Source organism: Centropristis striata, chromosome 20, assembly GCF_030273125.1.
Source record: "Centropristis striata isolate RG_2023a ecotype Rhode Island chromosome 20, C.striata_1.0, whole genome shotgun sequence".
Taxonomy (NCBI): domain Eukaryota; kingdom Metazoa; phylum Chordata; class Actinopteri; order Perciformes; family Serranidae; genus Centropristis; species Centropristis striata.
In genome coordinates, this window is record NC_081536.1 from 698998 (window position 1) to 722072 (window position 23075).

A 23075-nucleotide genomic window follows, 5' to 3' on the forward strand; every position below is an offset into this window, starting at 1 on the left:
GGTCACAGTGGGGAGTTTTATCAACAAACGTCTGATCACAGTGGAAGCCAGCGGAAACGTAGAACCAAGAAGGTTTCTGTACTCAGAAAAACCCACCAAGACTTAAAATAAGACAGGTTGGGATGTTTAAGGAACCAGCTGCGGGTGATTCATGACGAGAAAAGTCTCCGGACAGACTTTAGTCAGCGTTCAGTCTGGAGGCTACTTCACTGCTCATGGGAAATCTCAATTCCTGTCACCTCACTACAAGCCTTTTCCTGTTCACTACCACTGTATATACCAGCCTGCTGCTGTATGTTCTTATTATGTTACAGACCAGGTACATGTCAGCTAGAGCAGCTATTCTCAACCTTTTTGAGTCGTGACCCCCAATTTAACATGCATGTTGTCCGTGACCCCCACTCACTGAACACAATCTCACACGCACAGTTCAGATCACCCAAAAAAGACACAAAATGACCTAAAAAAGGAAACAAAATGAGCAAAAAAGACACAAAATGAGCAAAACAGACACAAAATGAGCAAAAAAGACAAAATGACAAAAAAAAGACACAAAATTACTAAAAAAAAGACACAAAATGACCAAAAAAAGACAAAATGACCAAAAAAGACACATAATGACCAAAAAAAGACACAAAATTACTAAAAAAAAGACACAAAATGACCAGAAAAAAGGAAACAAAATGAGCAAAAAAGACACAAAATGAGCAAAACAGACACAAAATGAGCAAAAAAGACAAAATGACAAAAAAAAGACACAAAATTACTAAAAAAAAGACACAAAATGACCAAAAAAAGACAAAATGACCAAAAAAAGACACATAATGACCAAAAAAAGACACAAAATTACTAAAAAAAAGACACAAAATGACCAAAAAAAGGAAACAAAATTAGCAAAAAAAGACACAAAATTACTAAAAAAAAAGACATAAAATGACCAAAAAAGGAAACAAAATGACCAAAAAAAGACATTAAGTGACCAAAAAGACTAAAACACATTAACACATGAACACTTTAACACAGTGGAGACAGAGCTGACTTCCAAAATGATTTGGCGACCCCCAGAAATCATCTCGCGACCCCAATTGGGGTCCCGACCCCAAGGTTGAGAATAGCTGAGCTAGAGGAATGCAACTAAGTACATTTACTCAAGTACTGTACTTAAGTACAATTTTGAGGTACTTGTACTTTACTTGAGTATTTCCATAGTCAGATTTTGCTCTTTAACCCTTTATCAGGCAAAGAACTATATTTGGTAACTTCAGGTAATATTTCGAGAAAAAAGTTGCAAATTTACTAGATTAAAGTGGCAAATCTACAAGAAAAAAAGTTGCAGATTTACGAGAAAAAAGTGAGAAAAAAGCAACTTTTTTCTCCCAGATTCACCACTTTAACCCTTAATAGGACACTCAATGAAATACTTGCAAATTCCAAATTTCAACCCTAGAGAATATTGGAGGATATTACATACAGACAGAATGTGTAAAAAAAACCATATGAAAATAATATTTTGAGAAAAAAGTTTACTAGATTAAAGTGGCAAATCTACGAGAAAAAAATGCGCAGATCTATGAGATTTAAAGTGGTGAATCTGGGAGAAAAAAGTTGCTTTTTTCCAACTTTTTCTCGTAAATCCGCGACTTTTTTCGCACAGATTTGCCACTTTAAATCTCTTAAATCTGCAACTTTTTTTTTTTGTAGATTTGCCACTTTAATCTAGTCAATTTGCAACTTTTTTATCAAAATATTACCTGAAGTTACCAAATATAGTTCTTTGTCTGATAAAGGGTTAATATGAAAATGAAAACTAATTTTTAGAAAATAATGTAAATTAATTAAAAATATAGTCATTCAGTGTGTGAATGGCCAAGTCTCGGCATATTTAATGATAATATGAACCAGAGACTGGAGCTCCATAAACAGCTGTTTTTTTCCAATTTGTTTCATATCCTTAATTAATTGTAGATAATTTCAAATAGAAATCCACAGGTAAAAAATAAAAGGTGAAACAAAACAGAAACAACAAACACCGCAAATAAATTCCTGCAATTCTAGGGCTGCAATAATAATTTTAAAACATGCAAAAAATTAAACAGTAGGCCTTCAGCTAAAATTGCAACATCTGCATTTACATTTACCTGTGATATCCTGCTAATCTTACCTATTTATTCCAATGTTCACACATTGTATTAATGTATTAATAATAATAATTCCAATAATTTAAGTACATTTTGCTTACTTTTATTTCAGTAAGGGGTCTGAATACTTTTTCCACCACTGAAGGAAACGATTACTTCAAGTAAAAAAACAGCAGCATTAATAGGAAGTAATGAATTATTATTGCAGCCCTGGATTCTCAGGATTTTTTTATTTTTACATATTTTTTTCAAAACTACATTACTAAATGCAAAGGTACAAGTTATTGCTGCATTTCTGAGTAACATTTAGTCATTAGAGTGAAAATGTGTTATTTAGAATATATAAAACAATCTGAGTGAGTCCTTTTTGATACTTTAAGTACATTTTGATGTTGATACTTTTATACTTTTACTTCAGTAACTTTTGAATGCAGGACTTTTACTTGAGTAATTACTGTATTACTGGAGTAATTTCACAGTGTGTATTAGTACTTTTACTGCAGTAAGAGATCTGAATCTCTTCCTGGTTCAACATGTTAATGATTAACCATAAAAACAGGAACTCAGAGAGAAAAGTATCCCTGGACTGACAGTAATTTACTGACATTTAATTTTCTGTAGAATGTAGACAACAAAATAAACTTCATGCTGAAAATATAATAAAAATTAAACTAATATATTTTTAGACTTGTTTTTTTTGTAAAGATATAAAAACAGGAACAGACTTCACAAACAACAACAAACAACATGGAGACAAAATGTGCAGGTGCAGTCAGAGAGAACACACACACACACACACACGCACACACACACACACACACACACACACACACACACACTCACACGCACGCATGCACGCACGCACACACACACACACACACACACACACACACACACACACACACACACACTCAAACACACACACACACACACACACACACACACACACACACACACACACTCACATGCACATACACACACACACTCACATACACACACTCTGGAAATCTCCACATTTCCTTAAAGTTTATTTAACAACACATCAATTTCACTGCTGCTGAACTTTTTCTTACAGCCTGATTTTGGAGGAATAATATAACATTAATAATAATAATAATAATAACAATAATAATACACTGACTATCCCAGTGTATGTGAAGATCAGTCAATATTCAGTTTTCCTGAAAAGCTGTTCCTTCATACAATTAAAAAGGAGATAAAGAACGTGGATAATAAGAGGAGGAGGAGGAGGAGGAGGAGGAGGAGGAGTGTTTGAGGTGTTTGAGTTGTTTGTGGTAAGAGGAGAATGAGAGTGTGACTCACGGTTGTTGGATGAGGCTGAACTTGTTGATCTCAGCTTCAGTCAGGTTCTGTTGATAATCCAGAGATCATAGTGAGACGAGGTGACAGGAGGAGGAAATGAGACACTTTGAACCCTAAAATGACTAAAGTGATTTGTGACAGCGGAGGTGATAATACAACAGTGTTCACGTCACTTCACGTCTGCATTAACAGTTCATGTCAAACATTGTTACTCACATTAAAAAACAACTGATTTACACACTGTGTTATTATACAAGAACACATTTTACCTCTAACGACTAAATGCAACATCAGAAATGCAGCTTTAATTCATGCTTTCTGTATCTTTGCATTGAGTAAATAATTTTGTAAAAAAACAACAAGCAAGCAAAACAATCCTGAAAATCCAGGGATGCAATAATAATTAATTAATAATTAGGAAAATGAGGAAATTCTAAATTAAAAAGATAGTTTGCAGAATCAAACCATTAAATTATAGCCATTTGGATTAAATGTTTAGGAATAATTGGTCAACACTGAGCAGTTTTTGCTCTCTCTCTATACAAAGTGGGGATTTTAGATAATTTATTATTTCGTTAGGACAGAGTTCGATAATTAATTTTTAAAAATAAAATGAATTGTTTCCTTCAGTGGTGGTAGAAGTATTCAGATCTCTTACTGCAGTAAAAGTACTAATACACACTGTGAAATGACTCCACTACAGTAAAAGTCCTGCATTCAAAACTTACTGAAGTAAAAGTACAAAAGTATCAGCATCAAAATGTACTTAAAGTACTCGTTATGCAGAATGGATATATATATATATATATATATATATATATATATATATAGTTTTATTGATGCTTTTATGTAAGCAGTGTTTTATTTTGTAAAGGACTCATTTAATTACTTAATATATTGTAATAAGATTGAATAAAAACAGGAGTCTAATCACTTTAAATTGATCATGTTTTTATGTTAAATCTCAACCTGAATGTAACTAAGTACATTTAATCAAGTACTGTACTTAAGTACAATTTTGAGGTACTTGTACTTTACTTAAATATTTCCATTTTATCTAACTTTATACTTCTTCTTCACTACATTTATCTGACAGCTTTAGTTACTTTACAGGTCGATAATTAACATAAAACATGATCAATTTGCTGTAATTAGACATTTAAAAAAATAAAAATAAACCTCATACCATGATATTAAGTAGATAAAATGAGCTTTATTTTGAGAAAATAAAACACTGCTTACATAAATGCATCAATACAAATACTCCAAAAATATATTTGAGTGGGTCCATTCTGCATGTCGAGTACTTTTACTTTTGATACTTTAAGTACATTTTGATGCTGATACTTTTGTACTTTTACTTCAGTAAGTTTTGAATGCAGGACTTTTACTTGTAGTGGAGTAATTTCACAGTGTGTATTAGTACTTTTACTGAAGTAAAGGACCTGAATACTTCACAAGAACTTCAAAAAAAAAAAAAAAAAAAACAGCAGCATAAATAGAAAATAATTAATAATTATTGCATCCCTGGATTTTCAGGATTTTTTTCGCTTGCTTGTTTGTTTTTTTCACATGATTTTTTAACAACTAAAAGCATCTGATTACTGCTGTAAATACAAAGTGTGCATTAATAAAAGGACTAACACAGAGGTAAAAATAAATCTAAATAATGTTGAAATTGAAAGAGTATATGAAACAAAGTTTTTGGGAGTAATAATAGATGATAAAATGTGTTGGAAGCCTCACCTAAAATATATAAAAACAGAAATGATCCAAGTCTATTTCTATCCTTTACAAAACAAGAGATCTACTGAATAACAACCTTCATTTGCTGAACTTTTACCTTGTGTTGCCTTATATGACATACTGTGATGAAATGTGGGGAAATGCATATAAAACAAACCTAGATCCAATAATTAAACTGCAGAAAAGAGCTGTTAGGATAATAAATGAAGTTGATACCGTGATTCTACAAATCAGCTTTTTATAAGATCACACACGTTGAAATTTCAGGACATTGTTTATTCAAAAACATTAGAAATTATGTTTCGAGTGGTAAACATGTCAATTCCTGTTTGTATTCAAAAAATGTTTAAATTAAGACTTTATGGATTTATAACTTAAGGGGGTTAATGCTAATGTTTGAAACTCAGAAAGTCAGGACTAATCTCAAATACAGATGTGTGTCAGTTTTGGGTGTAAAATGATGGAATTATGGACTAAATGATGAAATAAAGATGTGTAACTCTATGTTAGTTTTCAAGAAGAATTTAAAATCTAAAATTATCAAAGGTTACAATGAAATTTGATTGAAAATAAGCCTTGTGGCTTCAGCCTAGTCCTTTTTCGGTTGCTGTCTGATGGATTCTTTTGTAAAAAACATGATTTTATTTGGTTGTCTTTGTTTTGTTTGTTTTTGTTGTTTTTTTGTAACCGAAATAAAGCATTCATTCATTCATTCAGTAATAATGAATGCATGTGAGTGATGCATCACCTCTGAGCCAGCAGCAGATGGCAGCACCTCACTAAGGCGTTCATCACCTCGGTGTGTTTTTCTAATGTAACCCTCATGGTATTTATCAAGTAAACCAGAGAGGAAATCACACAGAGTACACAGAGTACACAGAGTACACAGAGTACACAGTGTGGAGGCTGCAGGGTCACATGTGGTTGCAAACATAACATAAGTGCATAAGTAAACATCCTATAATTGTCTGTATGGTAGAAAACACAGAGCTCATGACACAATCTGTAAGAAAAATACAGATAAAAAGATGCAGTTGCCTAGTTTCCCTCTTTATGAATCATATCCGCTGACCTTCAAAAGAAAAGCTGGCTCCTTTTAACCAACAACACACATCACATTACACAATTCCATAAATCATCAAGCATTTAAATGTGTCTCTCGCCGCTGCATCGGGAGGTTTTTGTTGCATTTAATGTCTGCTTTGCACTAAGGCAATTGTGATTCGCAAATGAAAGGAAATGATTACCATAAAATATGCAACAAAATCCCGCTAAATTATGTATTCCCCTCTTCATTCATAATTCATCGCTCCGGGTCGTTTGCTCTGTCTCTTGTCTGTTTTATATTTGTCATAATGTAATGAAGATCCACCACAACAAATGTTTGTGAAAGTTTTTGATATTTTTTTGCTTTTGAAGTTTGTAAGGTGTCAAAAAGGCTTGTGATTGGAGGTTAATGCACCAGGTAGGAGTCTAATATTGCTACTTAATTTAGATATGAATTATGTATCTGCAAAGTCTCCTGTGGAACAAGTGCAATAATGTACTGTTAAGATGCCTACAGTTGATTATAAAGTAGTTATTCAAAGCTGTTTATGTGTCATAATGTGGCTCATATTACCGTAATGTGTGAATATGGGAGCCCAGGTGCTCCAGAAGGCTGTTTTACCTGGAGGAATGAGCCCATAGCATAGAGAAAGCCCTTTAAGCAGAGCCTGTGATTGAATCATTTGTAAATCACAGAGTGAGATCACTTAATATGAAAGGCTTTACCTCCTTCAAAGAAGTGAACCTTGGCCTCTCAGATACACACTTGATCATCCCAGCGGCTTACAGGAGAATACGGTATAAAATCAGACTTAGCCTTTTGACACCGAATAAAATATCAAATAGTCCGCCCCAGTGGATACTCAGACACTGCTCCACCATTGAATTATTTATAGGAGTGTCTGTGCTTGTTCAGATGAGACACAACAGCTCTACAAGCCTTTGTACTGGAGACCAGGAACCCTCACTCAAAGCAATGACATCTTTAGTTTTCACACGTTTTTTTACAACTTCTACAGTCTGATTAGCATACGTTAGCAGAGACTAGCGTCTTCATGGTGCACACTTCTTCAAGCTTCACTTCTTGTTTGTACTGACATGGTTTGTGTGAATACCAATGGCTGTGTGAGCAAGATTTTAAGATGAAGATGGTTGATATAAGCATATAATTTCCCCTGTAAAAAAAATCAGCAGCCCCCATTGTTTTACAGCGAGGAGATGAAAGTGACTGATCCATGAAGATGATAGCGCTAGGCTAATTCAACGGCATTAGCGTCCTTTTGCTGACTCTGGTAAACCCGAGGCTAATGGTTAAAATGCTATAGGCTACGGTTTTAAGATAAGAAGTTAGACTCTAGTTTCACACCACTTAATTAATTGGAAAAATAACATGACCATTTATATTAGTAGTTAATGTGACATTTTGAAAGAATTTTGGCCAAAAGCCAACCGATGTGGGATACAGTGACGCTAATAGCTAGCTATTAGCACTGTACAGCCCTGTATTACGTTAAGCTCCTAGCAACATTGCTAGCTAGCTTAGCGTGCTAATTTTACAGACGGTGTCATTAGCATACGTTTGTTGGACTAGTTCTGCACTGGTAGTTTTGGTTATCTCATCTAACAGCTAGACAATCGTTAGTTAGCTCATGTTTGCTAGCTAGCAGCTTAACTTGGAGCAGACATTTGTGTCTTTTGATCTTTGAGATATTAAGTTGGGAGAGTCTCCCACTCCTTTTAATCCACAGACAGCAACGCTCCTCTTGTTTTGAAAAGAGGAAAAAACAACTCCTCCTGCTAAACTCTTAGGATACTTGGTGGCAGATTTACTAATCCTGTATGCAACCCGTTTCACCTTGTTGCTCAGAGCTCAAAGCTTGTCGGACCTTATTCTCTTAGTAACGGTTGCTAAGGTATGATTGGACGAGGAGCGTTCGGGGGAGGAGTTTTGTGAACGGCCAATAGGAGGGAATTCTTAATTGTACTTTGAGATATTTTTTCCTATTTCCTTTAGAGCCACTATACAGGATGAAGAATATTCAAATTAGGGCTGGGCGATATGTATATTTATAGAATATATGAAACAATCTGAGTGGGTCCATTCTGCATAACGAGTTATTTTACTTTTGTTACTTTAAGTACATTTATGCTTGTGGGTGGAGATACTCAGATGCTAATGAAGCTTCATGTGACATAGTAAGCAGAGCTAAATCTAATTGGCTTGTCACATCCCATGTTTTTGACCCAGACAGCCCACAAAAAACTAATTGGATTGTCTTATTTCATAATTTGTAATAATGTATGTGGACAAGCATTAAAAGGTGAGTTTATATATATATGTCCCATTTAACACAAAAAACAGCCAATGCTGCAGGAAATAATTAAGCAGTTATTTAAAAAACTAAGTATTGGACATATTATATATTTGACCTGCTGCTGGAACTGGATAAAAAGTCAGAATGCTACCAGATTCACTAGTATTCATCCACTGGAGACCATGAATCTACTGTTTGTACATTTAATATCAATCCATCCAACAATGGCTAAAAATTCATTTGAGTGGGCAGATAGTTTCAGGACTGTTGCTTTTGTCTAAAATGAAGCAATCAACATAATTTTAGATATTAAAAATATGCTAATATTCTACATAAAGCAGCTTTAAATCATAGTACCTGAAACAACTGACTGTTATATCGTCCATATGCTAAACAAAAGCAGATTCTGTGGATATATCTGCAGGTTCCAGGAGGTCTGTCTATCAGATGTTGGGTAAACTGACATAAGGCCCAAATAAACAGAAGCTCTGAATCTAGCTGCCAGAGTTTAAAGAACATAACGTAGTGAGGACACATTATGCAGCTCTCACTGCAAAAATTTGAGCGTCACCCAAAAACAGCCTGGTAGATCTCTCTTTGTTTGTGCTCACATGAGGCTCTCAGCTCTGCTGGCATGACAAACAGCACGTGGAGGTGTTTAATGCTTTCCTTTGAAATGAGTTTCATTTCACGATAGAGAGAACAGCTTCGCAGCTACATGCCCACAAAATTAGCTTTGGTTCTTTCACAGCAGCTGTGCAGAGTCTCACGACTGTCATTCAGTGGGAAACTTTCCACATGTTCACCAATCTACTCTAAATGTTCTAAAAGCAGCAGTGTGACCAGCTCGTTCTGCTGCAAGGTGTTTCTATAAGACACGAATACAAACGCTACCAGAGATGGACATAATGTACTTAGATAGATCTTGTATTTCATTTGAGTATTACTATTATTAGCCTGTATACTTCTTCTACACTATATTGCAGAAGGAATTATTATACTTTTCACAGATAATCATTTGTTCAATAATAAAGAAATAAAGCCTGTTTTTTGTTTCAGATGCTATAGTGGTCTCTGTTTTAACATTTTACAGAAGACATTTTAATCATATGAATCTAGAAGACCCAATCAAATTCATTGGTACAATTTTGTATTTTCTATTCGGGAGGGGCCCGAAATAATGCACCAAAGTGAGGCCAAGGTTAGGCCAAAGTTAGGTCAAATTTAGGTCAAATTTAGGTCAAATTTAGGCCAAAGTTAGGTCAAATTTAGGCCAAAGTTAGGTCAAATTTAGGTCAAATTTAGGTCAAAGTTAGGTCAAATTTAGGTCAAATATAGGTCAAATTTAGGTCAAAGTTAGGTCAAATTTAGGTCAAATTTAGGGTCAAATTTAGGCCAAATTTAGGTCAAATTTAGGCCAAATTAAGGCCAAATTTAGGTCAAATTTAGGTCAAATTTAAGTCAAATTTAAGCCAAAATTAGCTCAAAGTTAGGTCAAATTTAGGCCAAAGTTAGGCCAAATTTAGGTCAAAGTTAGGTCAAATTTAGGCCAAAGTTAGGTCAAAGTTAGGCCAAAGTTAGCTCAAAGTTAGGTCAAAGTTAGGCCAAATTTAGCTCAAAGTTAGGTCAAAGTTAGGCCAAATTTAGCTCAAAGTTAGGTCAAATTTAGGCCAAAGTTAGGTCAAAGTTAGGCCAAAGTTAGCTCAAAGTTAGGTCAAAGTTAGGCCAAATTTAGGTCAAATTTAGGCCAACGTTAGGCCAAAGTTGGGTTAATTGACTTAGACATTTTCAAAGGGGTCTGTTGACCTCTGACCTCACGATATCTAAATGAAAAATGGGTTCTATGGGCACCCATATGTCTCATTTTTGCAGACATGCCCACTTTATGCCACTCCCGTGCAATTTAAGGCAAAAATAAGGACTTTTAATATTTCTGGAATAGGAATAATAAGGAATTTGAATATCTCTGCATACTGGGGACCCTAAACAGTCTTTTAATTAAGAATTGCATAAATTGGGTATGACTGGAAAGCTGAAATTCTGGTGGATTCAATGAGCCCAATTGTTTTCATGTGTGATGATGTTAATCCCCGTAGTAGCATTCATTGTAGTGAGAGCTTTTTTTTTTTAAACTCACTGTATAAAATGCGCTGCTGTAACCACTAGAAGAGTCACATCCACATGAAACTTTACAGCCACAAACTAGAGACCTGCAGCATTCAGAGGACGTGTGGGCTTTCCTGGGTATGAAAATGTGTTTTTGTGTATTTTATTGTGTTTTTCTGTGTTTTTTTTAGTGTTTTTATGTGTGTTTATGTGTGTCTTTGTGTATTGTTTGTTTTTCTGTTTTGTGTGTGTTTTTTGTCATTTTTTGTGTGTTTTAGGTATTTTTTGTGTGATTTCTGTGTGTTTTTGTGTATTTTTTATGTTTTTGTGTTTTTGGTCATTTTGTGTGTGTTTTTATGTGTGTTTTTTGTAATATTTTGTAATTTTTTGTGTGATTTCTGTTTGTTTTTTTATGTGTTTTTTGTAATTATATTGTGTTTATGTTTTTTGTGTGTATTTTTGATCTGTTTTTGTGTGCAAAATGTTGATCCAATAAGTCAAAATGAAAAAAATAACAGTCAGCTCATATAGGTGAAGTTGTGCTGAAAACAATGACACCAACACGTCATGGTAAAGATGTTTAAGTGGTTTATAAACAGGCAACCGACAAAATAGCGTGTGTGTTTTTTGTAAATTTTTTGTGTGTTTTTTGTAATTTTTTATTTTTTTGTGTGCTTTTGTGTTTGTTTTGGTGCTTTTTTTATGTGTTATTATGTGTGTTTTTTGCAGTGTGCATTCAGCATTTTAATGCAATATTTTTTGTTAAATAATTTGTTTTGCAATTTTTTTGTGTTTTTATGTGTTTTTTGTAATTTTTGTGTGTTTTTGTGTATTTTATTGTGTTTCTGTGGGTTTTTTTTTGTCATTTTTTGTGTGTTTTTATGTGTTTATGTGTGTTTTCTGTATTTTTTGTGTGATTTCTGTGTGTTTTTGTGTATTTTTTTATGTTTTTGTGTTTTTTTGTCATTTTGCGTGAGTTTTTCTGTATGTTTTTTAAATGTTTTTTGAGTGTTTTTTTTGTCTGTTTTTGTGTTCACAATGTTGATCCAATAAGTCAAAATGAAAAAAATAATACTCAGGTCATATAGGTGAGGTTGTGCTGAAAACAATGACACCAACACGTCATGGTAAAGATGTTTAACTGGTTTATATACAGGCAACCGACAAAACAGCCTCAAACTCCAAAGGGTTAATCTAATTTCCATTCAGTGATGCAACCGTCAGATATCGGCTACATTAAAAAAAAAGATATCTGTTCTCTCCTCTTTAACTCCAGCCTCCATCCCTTTAACAAAGCACACATCATTTGTGTCTCAGCTCTCTGGAGATGTTTGATAGCAACAACAAAGCAGCCGTGATATATTTTGTGTGCGTACTGTCCTTTACTTTGAGTGTGACTCGCTCACAGATACAGGCTGACAGCTCTTTTCATTTTTTTATGTGTTATTATGTGTGTTTTTGCAGTGTGCATTCAGCATTTCAATGCCTTTTTAATACAATATTTTGTGTTTAATGTTTCTTTGCAATTTTTTGTGTTTTTATGTGTGTTTATGTGTGTTTTTGTGTATTTTATTGTGTTTTTCTGGGTTTTTTGTCATTTTTTGTGTTTTTTTGAGTGTTTTTATGTGTGTTTATGTGTGTTTTTGTGTATTTTTGTTTCTCTGTTTTGTGTGTTTTTTTTGTCATTTTTTGTGTGTTTTTGGTATTTTTTGTGTGATTTCTGTGTATTTTTGTGTATTTTTTATGTTTTTGTGTTTTTTTGTCATTTTGTGTGTGTTTTTTATGTGTGTTTTTTGTATTTTTTGTGTGATTTCTGTTTTTTTTTTTTTTATATGTGTTTTTTGTAATTTTATTGTGTTTTTTTAAAATGTTTTTGGTGTGTATTTTTGGTCTGTTTTTGTGTTCAAAATGTTGATCCAGTAAGTCAAAATGAAAAAAATAATTGCCAGCTCATATAGGTGAGGTTGTGCTGAAACCAACAAAATAGCCCCAAACTCCAAAGGGTTAATCTAATTTCCATTCAGTGATGCAACCGTCAGATATCGGCTACATTAAATTTTTTTTACATTTGTTCTCTCCTTTTTAACTGTAGCCTCCATCCCTTTAACAAAGCTCACATCATTTGTGTCTCAGCTCTCTGGAGATGTTTGATAGCAACAACAAAGCAGCCGTGATATATTTTGTGTGCGTTCTGTCCTTTACTTTGAGTGTGACTCGCTCACAGATAGAGGCTGACAGCTCCTTTCATCTACTACATCTCTTTTTTAACCTGTCTACCTGTGTGAGGCATCAGAAAGATGGAGAGAAGCTTTATCTCTCTGCCTGTAGTACACCGCCACCCACCAGCAGACAGAATTAGACTGTTCTTTGTGTTTCACCACTAAATGAAGAGATGCTGTAGGTGGAATGTGAAGAAGGTGCATTCCAGGCAGTTTAGCTCCGCGTCGCCGACTTACTGGAGAATCGTCTTGACCTTTTGCTCCGTCTACTGTATAAACATCATATGAATAATGCAAAGTAGGCCGAAGGCAGCAGGATGACATTCAGCTCCTCTCTGGCCTCAGACACATGCTGAGATATACCCACGAGTCAAACATCGCTCATCATAAACTATTATTCTTCTGCTTCTGCTGCATTTATGCCAGATTTAATGCACAGCTGATCCCCTACACAGGTTTAAAGATCCTGTTATAAAACGCAGGAATATCCTCCATGAGTTACGTGATGTTAAGTAACGAGGCGCTTCTGGGATTTTACGTCACACTTTTGGAAACTGCATAGAAAACCCTAATAATAATAATAATAATAATAATAATAATAATAATAATACATTTTATTTGTAACGCACTTTACATTAGAGGACACATTTCAAAGTGCCTTGTAGAACCTGATAATGTAATAAATTCCCGATAATGTAATAAAGTTTTTGCTGAGATTTGCAGTGTGCATTCAGCATTTCAATGCCTTTTTAATGCAATATTTTTTTTTGTTGCAATTTTTATGTGTTGTTTTGTGCATTTTTTGTGTTTTTATGTGTTTATGTGTGTTTTTTGTGTGTTTTTAGTTCTTTTTGTGTTTTTTTTGTATTTTTGGGTGTTTTTTATGTATGGTTTCTGTATTTTTTGTGTATTTTTATGTTTTTGTGTTTTTGTCATTTTTGTGTGTGATTTCTGTTTGGTTTTTTTATCTGTTTTTTGTAATTTTTGTGTATTTTATTATGTTTTTATGTGTGTCTTTTGTCATTTTTTGAGTGTTTTTATATGTGTTTATGTGTTTTTTTTTGTGTGTTTTTTTGTGTGTTTTTAGTTTTTTTTGTGTGTTTTTTGTATTTTTTGGTGTTTTTTATGTGTGGTTTCTGTATTTTTTGTGTATTTTTATGTTTTTGTGTTTTTATACTTTTTGTGTGTGATTTCTGTTTGTTTTTTTATGTGTTTTTTGTAATTTTATTGTGTTTTTTATGTTTTTTTTGTGTGTATTTTTTGTGTGTTTTTGAGTTCAAAATGTTGATCCAGTAAGTCAAAATGAAATAATAATAATCAGGTCATATAGGTGAGGTTGTGCTGTAAACAATGACACCAACATGTCATGGTGAACACTGTTTAAGTGGTTTATATTCAGGCAGAATGAAAAAAAAAGAGCCAAAAACCAACAGAATATCTCCAGACTCCAAAGGGTTAAACTCTGATTCTCCACGGCTCAAACATCTCAGCATCTTGGTAGAAAATATAACTTTTGAGTGGAGTGGTTCTTAAAAAACCCCAGTCAGTAAGTCTGTTTAGTTTCTCTCTAATTCATTCAACACAAAAGCTTTCAGAAGCATCAAAGCTTACAGTTGCTGCTGTTAAATCCTTTTGCAACAGGAAGTGACATTTCAGTACCAGAGGCAAAAAAAAGAAGAACTTGATATTTACATGGAGCAAGAACTCTCATAATATAACTGGAGAGGTGAAGAGTGCCACCTGCTGAAATCATCTGACAAAAAAAACGCCCAAAAACTGACAAATACCTCGTTTTCAGGACTTCTAAGAGCTACAGATGTCAGAATAAACGTCCAGGAGGATTAAATATTAACACTGTCCTGTCAGACTCACATGGTGAAGGATGTGGTGAAAGGACACACAAGGACAGAGACACAATCACTCTTTATACATATATATATATATATATATATACACACATATATATATATATATATATATATACTTCTTCTGTCATGTTGCCCTTCAGACGCAAAACCAAACCTGTCCTCCCTTGCTGCTTCGAGCGTTTTTTGTCTTCATCAATCATTAATTATTCTGTGGAAACCAAATTGAATTATTTGATTTAAATCATGGGTGTCAAACTGGCGGCCCGCGGGCCAATTGTGGCCCTCGTGACGATATTTTGTGGCCCCCACCTTGATATGAAAGTTTAATGTGAGTTTTATATGAATGGCACTTTACTGTGTTGCTGTGTGGAAGGTCCCTTTAATTACTGTTTTATGGTAATTTTCTTTCTTTTTAAATAATTGTGTGTCTTTTTTTTTTTTTTTTTATAATTTTTTGTCTTTTTTAAATCATTTTGTGTCTTTTTTAGTAATTTTGTGCATCTTTTTTTTTTTTTTTATAATTTTGTGTCTTTTTAAATATTTTTTAATGTATTTTTTAAAATCATTTTGTGCCTTTTTTTGTAATTTTGTGCCTTTTGGGTCATTTTGTGTCTTTTAAAAATGATTTTGTGTAATTTTTGGTAAGTCTTTTTTGATCATTTTGTTTATTTTTTAAGTAATTTTGTTTTTTTTTCTGTCATTTTGTGTCTTTTTTTGGTCATTTTGTGTCTTTTTTAAGTGATTTAGTTTTTTTCTGTCATTTTGTGTCTTTTTTTATAATTTCGTGTCTTTTTAAATAATTTTGTGTCTTTTTAAAATAATTTTGTGTCTTTTTTATTAATTTTGTGCATCTTTTTTTTTATAATTTTGTGTCTTTTTTAATAATTTTTTATGTATTTTTTAAAATTATTTTGTGCGTCTTTTTTGGTCATTTTGTGTCTTTTTTTAAAATAATTGTGTGTCTTTTTTGGTCATTTTGTTTCTTTTTTAAGTAATTTAGTTATTTTCTGTCATTTTGTGTCTTTTTTGGTCATATTGTGTCTTTTTGAATAATTTTGGGTCTTTTTTAAAATAATTTTGTGCCTTATTTTTTTTTTAGTAATTTTGTGTCTTTTTTTCTGTCATTTTGTGTCTTTTTTGGTCATTTTGTTTATTTTTTAAGTTATTTAGTTTTTTTTTGTAATTTTGTGTCTTTTGTTGGTCATTGTGATACTTCCTCCAGCGACCCCAGGTAATCTGAGGTTGAGACCCCTGCTGTAGAGATATTTTCTGGACCAAAGTGTTGAACTGAGCCAAGCTGTAGTGAATGAGGCTAAAAATCAAACACAGTGAATCAGAATGCAGAGAAAGAGCTCTACTACTCTGGTAGAGTGTGAATGTGAATGTTTGACTGTGCAGCCTTGAAGCAGGTAAATTGAAGGTGTGTGTAGCCAGCTGTGCAGCCAAGGTGAAATATTCCTTCAATAGGAGAACGGGTTTACCTGAAGCTAATAGACCTGCTGCTGCTGCCTCTATGGGATCTAGCAGTCAATACGCACACTGGATGATATGTATTTTTCAGATCTGCTCTGGTAACTCCACATCAAAGTCTCTGCTCTGAAACATTCATCAGCTCCACGCGTAAAAACACACAGCGAGCACATTTTAGCCTGAGAGATATAGCGGAAATATCTCTGTGATGCAATATCCTCCTAAAGAGGAATCAGCTCAGAGTCAGAGAGTAATAACAGCAGAGTCGATGGATGCTCCACTGTTTAGAAGTTGCCACTGAAAAGACACATAGTCATATTATGAATAAAGGCTTCTACGGATTAATTAACCCGGATATTAACCCTCTGGAGTCCACCAAAGGGCCGGAGCACGACTTCATGACGTCACCATGTAAAAACCTCCAGCAGCATGTTTCCTGCTGGCAGCTCAACTCTAAAGTTTTGGCTTTTACACAAGTTTCCATGTCACATTTAATGCATCAACCCTTTTTCAGCAAAGGTAAAAAAACCCCACCTCGACCAAGAGTAGTAACATGATTTTACTTTTTTTGCTTTTTTTAATGCAATCTTTTGTGTTTACTGTTTTTTTGTGTCTTTTTGTAATTTCTATTTCTAATTTCTTTGTGTTTTTATGTGTTTATGTGTGTTTTTATGTGTTTTTTGTGTGTTTTCATGTGTTTTTGTAATTTCTTTGTGTTTTTTTTTTTTAATTTTTTGTGTGTTTTTTGTAATTTCTTAGTTTTTTTGTGTTTTTTGTCATTTTCGTGTGTTTTTTGTAATTTTTTGTGTTTTTTTGTAATTTCTTTGTGTGTTAGTGTGTTTTTATGTTTTAATTTATTTGTGTTTCTATCTATGTTTTTTGTAATTGCTTTGTGTTTTTATGTGTGTTTTGTAAAAAAAAAAAAAATGTGGTTTTGTGTGTTATGGGTTTTTTGTATTTTTTTGTATTTTTGTAATTTCTTTGTGTTTTATGTGTGGTTTTATGTATTTTTTTGTGTGTTTTCATGTGTTTTTGTGGGTTTTTTGTAATTTTTTGTGTTCTTTGTAATTTTTTGTGGTTTTGTGTGTTATGTTTTTTTTTGTATTTTTTTGTGTTTTTGTAATGTCTTTGTGTTTTTAATCTATGTTTTTTTTAAATTTCTTTGTGTGTTTATGTGTATGTTTATGTGTGTTTTTATGTGTTTTTTGTAATTTTTTTGTGGTTTAGTGTGTTTCTATGCATTCAAAATGTTGAGGTTGTGCTGAAAACAATGATACCAACACGTCATGGTAAAGATTTTGAAGTGGTTTATATACAGGCAGAATGAAAAGGAGTCAAAAACTGATAAAATATCCCCAAACTCCAAAGAGTTAAGACCCTGAAAACACTAAACGTTATGAAGTTATAAAGCCGTGCAGTTTCAGCCCCTCACCACTGAAGCAGATTTAATGATACTTACTGAAATAAGTAATAAGGATCACAGCTTTATTATCCCTGAGTCTCATTTCACACTTCTGACACTCAGGCGCTTCTCTTTGTGTTTCTTAGAAACACTCGGAGAGTTTATCACCATGTGAGTTTGGACACAATGAGTGAAATCTGAAAGCAGAAGTTGCAGCTGATGGACTCACTTCCATATTAGGAGCCGCTGGTTACACACCGTGTGTGTGTGGGAAGTAATACGAGCAAACAGTTATGTTTCATATCCTGTAAACTGCTTTTTTTGGAATCTAAGACTCATTTAAATAAGGTGTATTTTTTTTAATTTATTCCGTTTTTTAGGAATACATATTGAAAAAACAAGATAAAAAACTCCTGCAATCACATTTGACTTCAGAACAATAATGAGGAGGTTTTTGGCATTGTAATATGTTTTTTAGTTATTTATGTTTTTGCAATACAAACAGAAAATAGCTGGAGGAAATGCAATCATTCTGCCGGGTTTTTTTTAATACCATAATCAAAATAATAATAATTGCTCGGGAGGATTTGTCCATTTTTGATGTAATTAGAATAACAAACTGAACACAAACCACAAACCAGATATGATCCTGAATGGATTAGTGCATTATGTAACAGAATGAGTATTTTCTGGGAGGAAATAAATCAGGTGGAAATAAAAAAATAACTCACCAAAAGTCTTTGTCCATTAATTTTCAGTCTGTTTACAGTCGAGGCACATTCATGCATTTTGTTCTGAGGGCAGCAAACACATACACAATCTATATATATTTACTTTTAAATACACACAATCTCACCATGATCTGTTTATTCCTACACTGTAAAAAAATATTCTGTAGAACCCTTTGAAATGATTCATATACCTTTAAGAAAACGATTAAACTTTGTAAATGGTTAATAATTGGTTTATAAACCATCTACACTGTAATAAATTATTCTGTAATTTAATTTTACTTAATATATTTGATAAAATGTATTAAATATAAATGCGTCCTTGATTTTGAGGCAGTTGTTTAAGTAACTTTAATATAAAAATGTTTGAGATAGAATCTACTTATTTTGATCACATTAAATATAATCTTTATGTGTCTGTAATTCTAAATCAAGAGAATTTTGAATGAATCCAACACAATAGAATTGAAACACTAAATTACTTTAAAAATACACAAAATGACCCAAAAAAGACACAAAATTACTATAAAAAAGACACAAAATGATTAGAAAAAGACATAAAATTACCAAAAAAAGACACAAAATTACAAAAAAGACACAAAATTATTTTAAAAAGACACAAAATTACCAAAAAAGACACAAAATTACCCCCAAAAAAGACACAATATTATTTTAAAAAAGACACAAAATTACCAAAAAAGTCCTTTTGGTAATTTTGTGTCTTTTAAAATAATTTTGTGTCTTTTTTTGGTAATTTTGTATCTTTTTAAAATAATTTTGCGTCTTTTTTTGGTAATTTTATGTCTTTTTCTAAACATTTTGTGTCTTTTTTTATAGTAATTTAGTGTTTTAATTCTATTGTGTTGGATTCATTCAAAATTCTCTTGATTTAGAATTACAGACACATAAAGATTATATTTAATGTGATCAGAATAAGCAGATTCTATCTCAAATATTTTTATATTAAAGTTACTTAAACAACTGCCTCAAAATCAAGGACGCATTTATATTTAATACATTTTATTAAATATATGAAGTAAAATGAAATGATAATTTTGAATGAATCCAACACAATAGAATTAGTCAGTTTTAAATTAGTTTTTTAGTTTTTAGTTTTTTTAGTTTTAGTAAATTATTAGTCAGAATTAAAACACTAAATTACTTTAAAAAAGACACAAAATGACCCCAAAATACACAAAATTACTATAAAAAAAGACACAAAATGTTTAGAAAAAGACATAAAATTACCAAAAAAAGACACAAAATGATTTTAAAAAGACACAAAATTACCAAAAAAAGACGCAAAATTATTTTAAAAAGACACAAAATTACCAAAAAAATGTTTGTAATTCTAAATCAAGAGAGTTTTGAATGAATCCAACACAATAGAATTAGTCCGTTTTTAATTGACACTTTACACTTCCTGTTAAGTTATTAACTCAACTTGTAACGTAGTTAGATTTAATTAATAATATTGTGTTATATAATATCTGTTGCCTCAATTTAATTGAGCAGCTATTGTTTATCTTTTTTTTTAACACTTGTTTCAGCATGTACAGTACAGGCCAAAAGTTCAGACACACACCTTCTCATTCAATGCGTTTCCTTTATTTTCATGACTATTTACATTGTAGATTCATCAAAACTATGAATGAACACATGTGGAATTATGTACTTAACAAAAAAGTGTGAAATAACTGAAAACATGTCTTATATTCTAGTAAGCAAAGGGTGGTTACTTTGAGGAATCTAAAATACAAGACATGTTTTCAGTTATTTCACACTTTTTTGTTAAGTACATAATTCCATATGTGTTTTTTTTGTGTTTTGGGAATTTCTTTGTGTTTTTATCTATGTTTTTTTTGTAATTTCTTTGTGTGTTTATGTGTGTTTTTATGTATTTTTTTGTGTTTTCATGTGTTTTTGTAATTTCTTTGTGTTTTTATGTATTTTTTTGTTTTTTTTGTAATTTTTTGTGTGTTTTTTTGTAATTTCTTTGAGTGTTTTTTGTGTGTTTTCATGTGTTTCTCTGTGTTTTTTGTAATTTTTTTGTGGTTTTGTGTCTTATGGGTTATTTGTATTTGTTTCTTCTGTTTTTGTGTGTTTTTATGTGTGTTTTTATGTGTTTTTTGTGTGTCTCCATGTGTTTTTGGGTGTTTTTTGTAATTTTTTTGTGGTGTTTTTTGTTCATTCATAGTTTTGATGCCTTCAGTGAGAATCTACAATGTAAATAGTCATGAAAATAAAGAAAAACGCATTGAATGAGAAGGTGTGTGCCTGTACTGTATATTACAGTATGTATGAAAAGAGAAACAGTGGTTTCACTAATCCTCATTAGAGAGAATTAACTTCTACATGATTAGATTAAATTAGATTAGATTAGATTTTTATTTGTCATTGCACAGAAATACAACAAAATTCAATGCACTCAGGTACTGGATTCATATCAAAAGCATAATAAATAGTAAATAACAAGATACATTCTTATCATCTCATCTCAATAAATAGTAAATAGAAAAGATACATTCTCATTCTCTCAGCACTTATTATATTCATGTCAATCATTCACTGTACTGTTGTAACTGTTTCAGTTATTTCACACAAAGTTTGGACACACCTTCTCATTCAATGCGTTTTTCTTTATTTTCATGACTATTTACATGGTAAATTCACCAAAACTATTAATGAACACATGTGGAATTATGTACTTAACAAAAAAAGTGTGAAATAACTGAAAACATGTCTTGTATTTTAGATTCCTCAAAGTAACCACCCTTTGCTTACTAGAATATAAGACATGTTTTCAGTTATTTCACACTTTTTTTGTTAAGTACATAATTCCACATGTGTTCATTCATAGTTTTGATGAATCTACAATGTAAATAGTCATGAAAATAAAGGAAACGCATTGAATGAGAAGGTGTGTGTCTGTACTGTATATATGCAGTATGTATGAAAAGAGAAACAGTGAGGTTTCACATGGTCCTCATTAGAGAGAATTAACTTCTACATGATGAGAAAGTAGCTCCATTAGCATCCGTTAGCATCCGTTAGCTTCCCCACAGTGTCTCATTGTGTGTGCAGGTGTTCTGTACTCACCTTGCTCATGAAGAAGGCCACCTGCGCCTGGTCCCACCCCTCACATTCCTCTCTGGACGGCAGGTTCATTCTAGTCTCAGCAGGGAGCCTGTGAGCAGAGTTTTCTGAGGGAAGTGCAGTAATAGACTGAGCCGTCACGCTCCCAGCCTCCAACACTTCAACAGGGAGAAGTTACTGGTGGAGGTCAGCTCATTAAAACCAGCACAGACCCTCCGTCCGCCTCGCCTTCATCCATAAGTAATGTGGCAATCCGTGGTATTCTCAATAAATCTAAATTTGTCGGGGGCAGGATTGCAGCGAGGCGTCCAGTAAAAAGGGAAGCAGGGACTTCCTTAAAGTCATATATAAAGTATAAAGAAACCAAAGTGTCATAATAGAGTGTGACTCCACTTTCACCTCCCGGGCCACGCTGCATTCACTGTCAACAGTGTACAGTGCGTAATTTATAATAATAATAATAATAATAATAATAATAATAATCATCTATTTTATTTATAAGCGCCTTCAGAACACCCAAGGTCACTTTACAAAAAAGCATAAAATAATTTAAAAAGCGGTGTAATCTTATGTTTTTATTATGTGATAATGTGTTTTCATGTGTTTTTGTGGGTTTTTTGTGTTTTTTGTATATTTTTTGTGTTTTTGTTATTTCTTTGTGTTTTTATGTGTTTTTTGTGCGTTTTCTGTAATTTTTTTGTGGTTTTGTGTGTTTTTGTGGGTTTTTTGTAACTTTTTGTAATTTTTTGTATTTTTTGTATATTTTTGTGTTTTTGTTATTTCTTTGTGTTTTTATGTGTTTTTTGTGTGTTTTCGTGTGTTTTTGTGTGTTTTTTGTAACTTTTTGTAATTTTTTTGTGTTTTTTGTATATTTTTTGTGTTTTTGTTATTTCTTTGTGTTTTTATGTGTTTTTTGTGTGTTTTCTGTCATTTTTTTGTGGTTTTGTGTGTTTTCGTGTGTTTTTGTGGGTTTTTTGTAACTTTTTGTAATTTTTTGTGTTTTTTGTTATTTCTTTGTGTTTTTGTTATTTCTTTGTGTTTTTATGTGTTTTTTGTGTGTTTTCTGTCATTTTTTGTGGTTTTGTGTGTTTTCATGTGTTTTTGTGGGTTTTTTTGTAACTTTTTGTTATTTTTTTTGTGAAAAAAAGGGAAGCAGGGACTTCCTTAAAGTCATATATAAAGTATAAGGAAACCAAAGTGTCATAATAGAGTGTGACTCGACTTTCACCTCCCGGGGCACGCTGCATTCACAGTCAAGCAGAGTGTGTAATTTATTGTTCATGTATTCTCATTTCAAGGTGTAATCTTATTTAACGTGCCAGACTATTCCGGCTGCAGTATACAGTAGAGGGGAAGATTGCTGGAGTGGTAATAATTGCTGCACTATTTCTGATGAAAGGTGCATGTAGACATTGTGTTCAATCAACTTTTTTGGCTCTTCGGTAAGACAGGAAATGGGGTCTTGTTGTTTTTTTTTGTTGTTGACAATCATCTCTGATAAATATGATTGTGTTCAGGTAGGAAATAGAGTTCTAAAAATATGATAGAGGATGTTTTTGTTGTTTTCATCCGACTGAGTCTTGTAATGTTGAAAATAACAAAGCACTACCACCA

General features: G+C 32.5%; 1 protein-coding gene across 1 annotated transcript in view; it reads right to left on the reverse strand.

Moving 5' to 3' along the window:
* Positions 1 to 21959, reverse strand: part of blnk (B cell linker) — a 53214-nt gene extending 31255 nt beyond the window's left edge. The window contains exons 1-3 of the mRNA XM_059358883.1: positions 21465 to 21959; positions 18366 to 18428; positions 3462 to 3508 (exon numbers count right to left, since the gene is read on the reverse strand). Coding sequence (XP_059214866.1) covers positions 3462 to 3508; positions 18366 to 18428; positions 21465 to 21533 — 179 coding nt within the window. The 5' untranslated portion in view covers positions 21534 to 21959. The remainder of the gene's footprint in view (positions 1 to 3461; positions 3509 to 18365; positions 18429 to 21464) is intronic.
* Positions 21960 to 23075: the final 1116 nt, after the last annotated feature.